The sequence below is a fragment of the Phytophthora infestans genome, genomic scaffold (genome assembly GCF_000142945.1).
Source record: "Phytophthora infestans T30-4 supercont1.315 genomic scaffold, whole genome shotgun sequence".
NCBI lineage: Eukaryota > Oomycota > Peronosporomycetes > Peronosporales > Peronosporaceae > Phytophthora > Phytophthora infestans.
The window spans coordinates 1-11,707 of record NW_003303444.1 but is presented as its reverse complement, the minus strand read 5'-3'; the positions used below and the strand labels follow the sequence as shown (position 1 = coordinate 11,707).

Genomic DNA, 11,707 nt, shown 5'->3' with positions numbered 1-11,707 from the left:
CACTGCCAGAGTCGACTCACGTTCAGCGAACCGAGGGCTCGGACGATTGTCTGGAGAGGCCGAGGGCGACGGGCTGCGGCGCTTGCTTGTTCGCTTGCCCACAGCCGCGTCACCCGATGAACCGATCGCCTCGGAGGCCACCTGAGTAGCCTCCTTAAGTGCAGAGCGAGCGAGTGCACGCTGTCGTCGTCGTGCTCGCTGGGCACTAGAGTATACCCTCTCACGGAGCCAAAAGGAGCATCGTGAGTGATCCCGGACTCGGCTTCGTCCTCACTACCCAAATCGAACTCACGTTCAGCGAACCGCGGGTTCGGCCGATTGTCTGGAGAGACCGAAGGTGACGGACTGCGGCGCTTGCTTGCACGCTTGCTCGCAGCCGCGTCACCAGATGCGCCGATCGCCTCCGAGGCCACCTTAGTAGCCTCCTGGAGTTCAGAGCCTTTGCCGCGAGCCTTTGTGCTCTTGGCTTGCGCCTTTCCGGCAGCAGCCTTGGAGCGTGTCTTCGCACCGCTCTTTGCAGTGCCACGAGGCATGGTTAACGGTCGAAGTGGAGACCACGAAGAAGAGCGCACAGACTGTTGCTCGAGGCTCTAACTGTGAAGTGAGCCTCCGCCACGCTCGCGCGGCCAAGTCGATGGTTTTCGACTTTGAAAGTGAAAGTTTGTGACGAACACTTCTTCATTCTGATTGGTCGGTAAACCGAACCTAAGTGGGAGGATGTAACGGGGTACGTAGCCCTACGTGTACTCCTGGTTACATGAAGTATGACACGTCATACTTCGGGATATTTGGTACAAAGTACCAAGGTCGTTCAAAGCCAACCATTGGCTAACGACGTTGCATTTCTAAAGGTGACTTATCATTTGTTTTAAACCCAAGCTTTATCTACCTATAAATATACTCAGTTTACATTCTACCTTAAATAGGTCACTTCGCTTTCTTTTGATAAAGAGGGGACCTGTGAATTGGCCTTCACTGAGAGTTTGTATACTCTCGGAAGCTAACTTCCTCTAGCGCAAGGTGCTGTGTGACCCCGTCACAGTAGCAAACTCCGCCGTGAGACGGCGAGCCCCCTGGGACTTCTCGATTCGGGTCCTTCTCAGCTTCCATTGTTTGGCTCTGTTGGAAGGGGGAAACGCGGATCTACAACATAAACAACGTTTTTTACTGGCCAATATTTTTTTGCTGCACCAATAATCGTCGCTCAGCTTCATTCTCAACCGAGCGCTCGGGGTAGGGTACGCATGCAACGCATGCGTCAAGAAAAACGCTTCGGTTGAGAACGGGCCTAAATGTCTCATATTACGGTTTGCGGTTGTCACTCCGTCCTATTTAGACAATTTTATTTAAAAAGTAAATACCGCCGCGTAGCGGCGGCGCTCAGTTTCAACTTACCTTAAACTGGTCACTTTGTTCCCTTCGACCAAAGGGACCTGTGAACTACAGCTCATTGAGAGTTTGTACACTCTCCGAAGCCGACTTCCTCAAGCGCAAGGACGCTAGGATTCTCGAACGGAGCGGTACAAAAAGTAATCGATCCATAATGATGATGCCTTGGCGGCTTTTATCTACTACTACAACGCAGACTGCAAAACACCTCGCTTTATTATTTTTATGTATTTCTAAGAGCTGCGCGTTTGCTACGGCTGACATGAGTACGGAGACGACTCACGCATCATCACTCTCTTTGTTTTCTTCTCTTACACCTCCGAATCGATGAGAATCCACTTGATACGGCGGAAACATTTACGCACAATCTCCTCCAGTTCACCGTATCGTCCGCTGTACATGAGCAGGTTATGCATCAAACGAAGGCGATCTCCTACGTGCCGCAGACGTTTCTTGATCTGATTCAACTGCGACGTACCGAGACCCTGAGGAATCAAATTCTCCACCACAGTACGGAACACGTAGCCATCAAGCGGATCGGTCAAGGCCACCCGCAGATGCAGTTCCGCCGGCGCGTTCTCTCCCAGTTCGTTGAGCTTAGCTTCGTATGTCTGCAGCAAGGCCGACACCTTCTCCCAAGCCTCTTCCTGTCCAGGAAGAGGAGCGAGCTCCGATCCATGAGCGTATTCAGGGTGAAACTTCTCACGACCAACGACACGCAGCAGCATGTTAAACAGAGCAAGCTGCAGTGCAATATTGTCACCAGGTTTGTGGTGGAACTCCTTCAGCAGCGCCTCCAAGATCCAAAAGATGCCCAGAGCCTCGGACGGATCGTCACGACACTCCCACACCAACTTAGCGACGGACACATCCACCGCCAGACTGTACTCAGGCTTTGTCAAGCCAAAGTGCGTCATCCACTCGACCGATTTGGCCAAGTACGACTCCAGTTTCTTGGGCGAAGACGGCGCAGTCTCCCCAATCATGTATTGGTGAAGTGGGTGCGCCACAATACGCTGCATGGTGTCGCCAGTCACATTGTTCGACAGCAACTTGTGCAGAGCGATCGTCGGATACAGCGACTTGCGCCCCGTGACGTCCGGCAGTAGACCGCGCATCAAAAACTGGATACGCGACCACGACAAACCAGCGAACAGAATGTTTCCCTGTCTGTCCAACCCACGTCGACCAGCGCGACCAGCCATCTGCTGGACCATCAGCGAGGTCAAGACGCCGTCCGCTGTGTCTTCACAGAAGCAGCACGTTCGGAACGGCATGTTGACACCGTAGGCTAGAGAGTCATCCGAGAACACCACAGCCAGCCGGCCAGCCTGGGCAAGCGCCTGCACAATACGCAGATACGCAGCCGGCAGATTCTGGTTGTAGATGGCAATACCACGACGCAACGAGCGCACCAGAGCGTGTCCGTCGTCCGAGTCTTCTGACAGTTCACGACGCAGTTGCCACTTGATCTCCTTAAACTCTGTCGCAGTAAGACGGGATCCAGCAGGGGTCAGTACGAAGTCTGGGTGAGGCGCGTAGATATCCGGAGGCGGCTTCTCCTCAAAAGCCTGAGCCTCACGGTCGTCTTCTTCCTTGCCCTTGGCCTTCACCTTTGCTTCACGCTTCTTCATAGTAGCCTGGTTCTTCTCCCACTCGGCGTATTCCAGCTGCACCTTCTCACGAAAGTTGGGGTACTTGGCAACCTCAGCCGCTTCAATAGATGCCAGAAGCTGGTTGAATAGCTGACGACAGCGGACAGAGTCGAGCTGGAAAGCAATGGCAGGAACGAGGTTCTTAGCGCAAAGCTGGTTCACAAGCGCGTAGACATCCACCGAGCTGATAGGGTTCGTGTCGCGAGGATCATGAAGCTCCACAGTGACGTCCTGCAGACTGGCTGGTGGTGCGAAAAAGTCGAGCAGAGACTGAGTCGCCTTTGGTTCCTTCGAGGCAAGATCTTCCAAGCGCTTCTTGATTTTATCTTCGTACTTCTTGGATTCCATCAACGTGATACGGTGAGTGCGTTTACCAAGATCCACAACAAACTCTTCGTCATCATCCTCGTCCTTCTTGGACTTCTTGTCCTTTTTAGATTTCTTGTCTTTCTTCAATTTCTTCTCCTTCTTGCTTGAGGTGGTGTGGGCAGCAGTCTCATTTTCAGTCTCATCCTCCAGCTCGAAGAATTTGTGTGGATTAACGTCCTCAATCAGCTCAGCAGAGTAAAATTTCTCCATCGCTTGCCACAGAGCAAACGCATCACGAGGCGTAAACGCCAGATCGCCAGCATCGAAACCGATAGTCGTGAGGTAGTCCAATGTCACGCCAGCACATGGATGCAAGTACACCATCTCCTGCTTCTTGTTGGGGTTCTCCGCATTGGCTTCTTCCTCGTACCAGATAATACGTTGGAGATTAATGAAACGGCCCTTGTACTCGAGTAGATGGACGTCGCGCGCAAGGTGCGACTCCCACCAGCTCAAGAGCTTCTCAGCGTTGCCAATTGTGGCAGATAGAGCCAAGAAGGGGCACGTCACGGCCTTGATGATGCGTTCCAAGGCGTCTCCTTCAGGTCCGTTCAAGTCGTGGACTTCATCGTATACTGCGTACTGGAAGTCATAGCCAACGTCCACAAGTGTCGACTCGACAGCACGTGGAGTGCCCACAGCGATCCGAAATCCAGGAGGGAGGAAGACTGTGCCCTCGGTGATGAGAGCGACTGATCCCTTGACCATGGCCTGGAATAGAGCTGCCACTTGCCACGCCAATGGATCAGTGGGGACGATAAAGAGCACTTTACCTCCCACCACAGACACGTAGGACGAGAGCACCGTTTTGCCTGAACTGGTGGGAGCACACACAATAACGGAATGGTTCTGGTCGATATGAGTCAACACAGTGCGTTGCCAGTCGTCGAGGATGAATTTGTTCATGTGGTGCATGTTGAGAGGCGGTAGGCGGTCCGACATCTCGGTCAGTTGCCACTCGATGAGGTCTTTATCAGCCAAATAATCGTTCACGACCTTGGCGTACTTGCGATACTTTTTGTGTACGGCGTTGAGCTCCACTAGCAACTTGGCGTCCTCTACTTCGTCCATTTTCTTTTGCTTATCGTGTTTCTTACGGCCGTCAGGACCCAGAGCTGAGCGCTCAGGCATGAGTTTGGTGCGCTGGATCTCCCAGAGCGTGTCTACAGCATCTGTGTACTCTTTCTTCTTGCAGCAGTCACGTAAGATCTCGTAGAGCTGCTTAAGACGACCAGTGGGGGTCACCATCTTCATGTCCAGCAGATTCTTGGACTTCTTGACGTTCGCCAGCTTCTCCTCGTCTACTTTGCTCTGCTTCTGGGCCTTGTCCTTGGCCAATTGCATGCGGATAATATCCGCCTTCTTCAGTTTCCCGCTAGCTGCGCCTTTCTTGTCTTCTTTAGGTGCGTTCTTCTTGTCCTGAACAGCCTGGGCCTCCTCTTCCTGCTCTTCCGGCCACAGGTTGCGAGGGTTGAACGGATTCGTTGGCGCCAGATCGCGCAGAATCACGGGCATGCGGTCGGGCCAGACCTTCTGCCAGTTGACGTCGTACATATCCGACTTCTTGTCCCCCATGGCGGCTGGAGACTGTCAGGTTTACTCACCTGGTTCGGCTGCCTTGTACTGTTTTACAAGTTGTAAATGAGGGAAGGGCGGTCGTTTCGTGGTCGCACCAACCGTTCAACGGGCCAGCCCTTCTCCCAAAATGAATACAAACATCAGGTCGCATAGGTATCTTAGCGTGGTTACATGATATGGTGTGCCAGCCACATTGGTGTGTGGTGTACATATCCATCGCCCATTGCCCACCATGGTACCGGTCCCACAACACTAGATGTGACCACTGGCGGTAGCTAACCCACGCTGTCTATCTGATGCCACAGAATCGCATTCGGATGCTGATCAGCTTGTCGACCACGCGAAACGCCGTATCGCTAGCGGCGGCGGGCGTGTTGGGTCTGCTTGGTGGCGGCCTGACTTCGCGGGCGGAGCAGTCAACGGCGCTGGCGGACGCGGGCAATGAGGCAGTGGTGAAGGGCCAGACGGGCGAGTGGTATCCTAACACGACGACCAAACACTGGCACTTCTACAAGGGTAAGATGAACCCCAGCGCCGCCAAGTCTATGAAGCTGTTCAAGGTGGCTGACACGCCCATTGCGGATGAGATCGCCAACTACTTGGGTGTTGAACTCAACGATATGGAAGTCAAAAACTTTAACGACGGAGAAACAAGCGTTATCGTCAAAGAAAACGTACGCGGCAAGCGCGTCTACATCGTCAGCTCCACGACTACGGTGGATCGGTGAGTCAGCAGCTGCATGTAGCTTTTAAGGTCCTAACTATTGATATGCTTCTTATCATTACAGTCTGATGGAGCTACTGTTGGCCACCTCGGCTATGCGTCGCGCCTCGGCCAAGAGTATCACAGCTGTGATCCCGTTCTACGGCTACGCGCGCATGGATCTTATGCACAAGGGTCGAGAGCCGATTGCTGCTGCGGTGAGCACTAAGTACAAAGCAACTACCATGTGAAGAACATTGACTAACTGTGTTTATGTATGTCGAGACTTAGGACATTGCCCGTATGCTCGAGACCATGGGCGTGGACCACGTTGTGTCGGTGGATCTTCACAGTGCGCAGATCGAGGGCTTCTTCAAGCCGCAAATTCCGGTATAGTGACGCAATTCTTGTGACGAGGAATACGGATATGCTTGTTCATTGCGTCAACTGCTGCTTGATGGGTATCAGGTCGACAATCTCCAGGCTTTTCCTGTTGGCGCCGTGTATTTTTCGGAGCAGAGTGTGGGTGACCCGATCGTCGTGGCGCCACACTCGGCTGCTGTAAACCGTGCGGTCATATTCCGTGACACTCTGTCGCGGACACTTGACGAGTTTGTGCCACTGGCATTTGTGATCCGCAAACACCAGCTCAATGAGGACCAACCTGGCGAGCTTGTTGGTGATGTAAAGGGAAAAGATTGCATCGTGGTGGACAACCTGGTGGACACTGGCTCGACGCTGGTTAAGACTGCCAAGGTACTGAAGGCCAATGGAGCTAAGACCGTCTCGGCTTTTGCTGTGCATGCTCGTTATTCTGCTCATGTACGTTTATCTGAACCGACTGCTGTATGCATGCAAAAAAGTTGAACAAGTGGGTGACGTGTTTCTTTAGGCCATGGAAACGCTGCAGAGCTGCAAGGAGCTGGACAAACTGGTGACCACCAACACGATCCCCGTCCACCTGAACGAGATTTCGCATAAGATCGTGACGCTGTCGGTAGCTCCCTTCATTGCTGAGGTAATTTCGTGCATCCACACGAAGGGCTCCATCATCCAGGTGTCTAAGACCAAGTAGGGCAGTCAAAGCGGGACAGAGTGTGTCTTACAGAGACTGTTCATTGGTCCAAAGTAGTTTCATCCAATTACCAGCAACAACTGTTCATTATCTGTTCCTGCATTGTCATTTGAAGTCTTCAGCCTGAAGCACTATGATGGCGGAGGACAAGAAGCCGCAGGAGGAGCTCGAGTTCATTAGCGTCGACGCAAACGCACAGACCACCGATGCCCCCGCTTCGACCGAAAGATCCTCAGGCGCCAAAAATGATGTCAGCCCCAAGGCCAGCGGCAAAGAGGCGCTGTGCGTGGCAGAATGATAGTTCGAAAATGGCCTTCAGAAAATGACTGACGTTTTGAAAATGCAGACTAACGTCTATGCGGAAAGTGGTGACGAGCGCCAAACACCCAGTAGCTGCCTTCTTCCACCTGTTTTTCAAGGGTTTGGCGCTGTTGTTGTATTTGTTCGGCAGCATCTTCACAAGCGATTTCGTCTTCATCTTCGTGGTCTGCATCCTACTTTTGGCTTTCGACTTCTGGGCAGTCAAGGTACGATAATAAGACATCTCTACCAAACTATGAATGGGTTTCTTAACTGCTGTTGTAGAATGTGACGGGTCGACTGCTCGTGGGTCTGCGCTGGTGGAACAAAGTTAACGAGGACGGCACGAGCGAGTGGGTGTTCGAGTCTCACGAGGACATGACGGAGATCGACCCACTGGACTCGCGCGTCTTTTGGACGGGACTCTACGGCGCCCCAGCTCTGTGGGTCATGCTGCTCATTGTTGCCTTGCTTAAATTCAATGTTGAGTGGGCGCTTATCGTCGTGGTCGCCGTAGCGCTGAGCGGCGCCAACATCATCGGCTACACGAGATGCAAGAAAGATGCCAAACAGAAGATGCAGTCGTTGATGTCCCAGGGCGCTTTGGGCGCCTTCGGTTCGTCCGCTGGTTCGTCAATCATGTCTACTATTGGTGGATTGGCTCTCGGTAGAGACCTCAGCGAGCTTGCAGCCAAGAAACCTACAAAGGCTGAAGTCGTCGTCTAAAAAAACAAAACTTCAACTGGAAGACTTAGATATCTGCCCCCCACCAGTGGTGGCACCACCACTAACCTTAATAAGACGCAAAACACCATTGTCGATTGTCAATACTACTAGTACATGTCATGCATCTGTATTTGTCTAGGGCAGAGAAACATGAAAAAGAAAGAAATTAGTTAAGCGGTTTACGACCTCTTTGTGCTGCCATTGTCATCGACTGCATACTCGCTAAATTCGCTCCAGAGCTTCTTTAGCTGCTGCCAGAGTCCGCGATCAAATCCTTCATCTGGTCGTTCAACTGCGTGTAGAATTTGTGGTATTCAAAGATATCACCCTTGCCACGACGCACCTCAACCAGATGAAGATTATCCGCGAGCATGAAGATCTGGATAACCACACCGACCGCGCCCTTGGGCGTCTGCAGCACAGCCTTCACCTTGGACGAGTTCTCCACGTTAATCTCGCAATGGAGACTCTCCAAGTGGCCCGTCAGGCGAACCATGATGCTCGCCGCAGGGATGGTAGACGTGAACTGTGTCGATCTCTTCACCCGCTTCTCGTCGTTGCTTTGGAACATGCGATTCAACGCCATGCCGCCGCACATGTTGATCAGGTCAAATGCATTCATCACCTTCAGGCCGCCGTCCTGTTTGTCCTTCTTGCCCGAGTTGATCTCGTCCTGATGCTCCAGAATAGCGGCGTCCAGATCAGCTTGGCTAGGCTTAATGGTCATGTGGTCCACGGGGCTCGGCACTGGAGCAACCGCCAGCTCCTCACTAATCGTGCCAGGACCAGCAGCCGGAGCCACCTGCTCATCAGCGCCATTCGCGTTGACGAACCACTCGTCACGCAGAATCTCCTTGATCGAAATACGTGTCTCCGGATCAGGCACGAGGATGCGGTTCAGTAGCGCTTTGACACGCGGGAGTGAACCAGCTCGGTACGAAAACTCAGCCTTCTGGATCTTGCTGAAAGCGCAGACATAGTGGGTCATCGACGGAAGGAAACAGCAGCAGCACATACAAGATCACCCCCATCGACCACACGTCAGCAGCGCGCCCATCGTAGCCCTTGTCAGCAAGGACTTCAGGAGCCACATAGTTGGGTGTACCACACGTCGTGTGCAGTAGTGACGCTCGTGAGCTCTCCGGACCATCCGGGGCTCCACCCTCGTACAGGGCCGAGAGACCGAAATCGGAGATCTTCAAATCTCCATTCTCATCCAGCAGCAAGTTCTCTGCAGTATAAAGTTGAGAGAAGATTCAGTTGTTGATGGCCCAACTTCTCGTAATTTTGGTATTACATGAAGGGACTGACCAGGCTTCAGGTCGCGGTGGCACACGCCGTTCTCGTGGCAGTACTGGACACCATCCACGAGCTGGCGGAAGTAGAAGCGCGCCGTCTCCTCGCTGAACCTGTACATGTAGTCGTAGCAGCATAGAACGAGGAATGAGTCAGCACTATATCCAGAACCATCTCTTGCACGCTCTTTAGCTGAGCGTTGCTTCGACACGTGCCTCCCTTCGCTCACGATCTTGTCAAACAACTCGCCACCCGTGATCAGCTCCAGCACGATGAAGATCTACAGCCAGTAATAAAGAATGTTATCAATATCCGCCCCCTCCCTGACATTGCGACTGCTGACGGACCTTCGTGCGACTGGCCAGTACCTCTTTGAGCACTACGACGTGCTTGTGGCGCACCATTTTCATAATCGAGATCTCCTTCTTGATTTGCGCTCCCATGTTCTGCTTTTGAATCTTTTCTTTGTCCAGCACTTTAATGGCCACGCGCTCGTCCGTCTCAGTGTTCACCGCATACTTTACTCTACAGATATAAACTCAAATAAGTTGACTCGCATCCTTAAAAGTAATGATAGAAAAGTGCGCACTCACTTTCCGAAAGTTCCCTCACCGAGGGTCTTGCCAATCTCGTACTTCCCTGGGAAGCGGTGGAAACAGTGACGAGTAACAGAGCATCAGCGCGGTGAGGTGGATGATCTATCGCAGCAGGCGCAACCTACGTACCGACTTTCTTGACCATGTTCGCAGACAGAAGCGGCTAATACTCCCTCCCTCTGACAATCGGATCCACAGCCTTTTTCTCCCTTTGACTTTTCGACGGGATTTTCGTTTCGTGGTGTGACAAACACCAATTGGCCTCCGATTGCACTGTAAATGACTGCACCCGTTCTCGCGATCTTGGACCTTTAATAAACATCCGGATGTGATGATCCAGAATCCAAATGACTATAATTTGTCAGCTAAAATCTGATTTATTGTCAGATCCTATATGGTCCAACCCCGCGAAAAGAGGGTGCAGTACTGTACCGTTCTGACTCGCACTTAATGCATTTCGGATCCATTAGTACATTCGGAGGACATGCATTTCAGACGACTCCATGATGGAGCTGCCGGAACTAGAGCCGCTGTTCCATGCGCCGCCCGCGTTGGAAGACGCTGAAGCGTCTGCTCTGCCCATGATCCCCGTGACAATTCTATCTGGTTTCCTTGGCGCAGGCAAGACGACGCTGCTTAAATTTATCCTGTCCGCGTCACACGGAAAGCGCATCGCTGTAATCGAGAACGAATTTGGTGAGGAGATTGGTGTTGAGAGTCTTGTGGCTAAGGATGGCGCAGGTGGCGATGTGATGGACGGGTTCTACGAACTCAGCAATGGCTGCGTGTGCTGCTCAGTACGTGACGACCTCGTCAATACGCTGGAGAAACTGCTAGAGCGTCAAGACCGCTTCGATTACATTGTGGTGGAGACCACAGGCATGGCAGATCCAGGTAAAGTGGCCAGCGTCTTCTGGGTGGATGATGAGCTCGAGGGACGAATTTTCCTAGACGGAATTGTAACTCTCGTGGACGCGCCACGCCTCAACTTCCATTTGAAACACCCAGACACGCAGAGAGAGGCATCGGCTCAACTGGCCTATGCAGACAGGATCTTGCTGAACAAGAGCGACCTCGTGCCCGACAAGGAACAGCGACTGGCGATAGAAAAGAAAGTGACACAAGCCAATGGCATGGCCAGCGTCCGATGGGCCGAGAGATCCAGAGTCGAGCTGGGGGACATTCTCAACATCAAGAGCTTCACGACGAGCAGGGCTGCACAGGTGGAGAAGGAGTTGCATACACTACTGACTGAGGGTAAAGAGGAGGACCACGACCACGAGGATTGCAATGAAGAGAGCGACGTGAACGCGACCCACACGGGAGGTATGCAGACCACGTGCGTGAGAATTCGAGACGGGTTATTGGGCCGGGACAAGCTCGAGAGGTGGCTAGGAGAGCTGCTATGGGAACAGGGCAAAGCCGTGGGTGCAGAGATTCAGCCGGGGTCCGAAGCTGCTACGCGTCAGGAGCTTTTCCGTGTGAAGGGTGTGGTGGCGGTTGCAGGAGAACCGAAAAAGTTTGTTTTGCAGGCTGTGCACGAGCTGTTCGAGGTTTATGCGTCAGAAGAAGACTGGACTGAAGATGAACTCAACTGCAAGGAGAGTCTCGTCACGCAGGTAGTTTTCATAGGTCTCCATCTGCGCAAGAGCGAGTTGGAGGCGGGTCTGAGGAGCTGTGTTGTCGCTGATCATTAGATGCTGGTGACTGCTTGTAGACTTTCATTACATGCATTCCAACTACATGTAGATCGTCTGCGACTAACGCTTGGAACACAGTTTTTTTCTGTACGTTTGTGGTAAGCTTGAAATGAAACTAGCCGAGCGCCGCCGCTACGCGGCGGTAGCTTAGGTTTGATTCTACATGTAGCTGTTTGCCGTCCCGCCTGCCTCGCTTCGGCGGAATAATTATTCCAAAAATCCTGAGCCTAAATCGACTTCTCTAACTTCATAAATGTGGGTTTAATTAAGACCAGTCGCTGCCATTGCTTCTGATTTCCCAGTTAGCCGTTGCAATTATT

General features: G+C 52.4%; 5 protein-coding genes across 5 annotated transcripts; 3 read left to right on the top strand and 2 right to left on the bottom strand.

The window, feature by feature from the left end:
• Nucleotides 1-1,700: 1,700 nt before the first annotated feature.
• Nucleotides 1,701-4,988, bottom strand: PITG_21398 (DEAD/DEAH box RNA helicase, putative; the record flags this gene model as incomplete). Its single annotated transcript, XM_002894973.1, has 1 exon — nucleotides 1,701-4,988. The coding sequence occupies one exon, from the start codon at nucleotides 4,986-4,988 to the stop codon at nucleotides 1,701-1,703; it is 3,288 nt and encodes a 1,095-aa protein (XP_002895019.1).
• A 265-nt stretch (nucleotides 4,989-5,253) lies between these two features.
• PITG_21397 (ribose-phosphate pyrophosphokinase, putative) lies at nucleotides 5,254-6,769 on the top strand (the record flags this gene model as incomplete). Its single annotated transcript, XM_002894972.1, has 5 exons — nucleotides 5,254-5,715; nucleotides 5,780-5,912; nucleotides 5,986-6,084; nucleotides 6,163-6,516; nucleotides 6,587-6,769. The coding sequence occupies 5 exons, from the start codon at nucleotides 5,513-5,515 to the stop codon at nucleotides 6,767-6,769; spliced, it is 972 nt and encodes a 323-aa protein (XP_002895018.1).
• A 133-nt stretch (nucleotides 6,770-6,902) lies between these two features.
• PITG_21396 (uncharacterized protein) lies at nucleotides 6,903-7,895 on the top strand (the record flags this gene model as incomplete). The annotated part of the gene is made up of 4 exons (XM_002894971.1): nucleotides 6,903-6,950; nucleotides 7,047-7,051; nucleotides 7,116-7,296; nucleotides 7,355-7,895. The coding sequence occupies 4 exons, from the start codon at nucleotides 6,903-6,905 to the stop codon at nucleotides 7,793-7,795; spliced, it is 675 nt and encodes a 224-aa protein (XP_002895017.1).
• A 144-nt stretch (nucleotides 7,896-8,039) lies between these two features.
• PITG_21395 (CBL-interacting serine/threonine-protein kinase, putative) lies at nucleotides 8,040-9,889 on the bottom strand (the record flags this gene model as incomplete). Its single annotated transcript, XM_002894970.1, has 7 exons — nucleotides 8,040-8,753; nucleotides 8,809-9,026; nucleotides 9,107-9,204; nucleotides 9,307-9,371; nucleotides 9,439-9,616; nucleotides 9,685-9,730; nucleotides 9,817-9,889. The coding sequence occupies 7 exons, from the start codon at nucleotides 9,830-9,832 to the stop codon at nucleotides 8,040-8,042; spliced, it is 1,335 nt and encodes a 444-aa protein (XP_002895016.1).
• Nucleotides 9,890-10,190: 301 nt separating this feature from the next.
• On the top strand, nucleotides 10,191-11,384 carry PITG_21394 (cobalamin synthesis protein, putative; the record flags this gene model as incomplete). The annotated part of the gene is made up of 1 exon (XM_002894969.1): nucleotides 10,191-11,384. The coding sequence occupies one exon, from the start codon at nucleotides 10,191-10,193 to the stop codon at nucleotides 11,382-11,384; it is 1,194 nt and encodes a 397-aa protein (XP_002895015.1).
• Nucleotides 11,385-11,707: the final 323 nt, after the last annotated feature.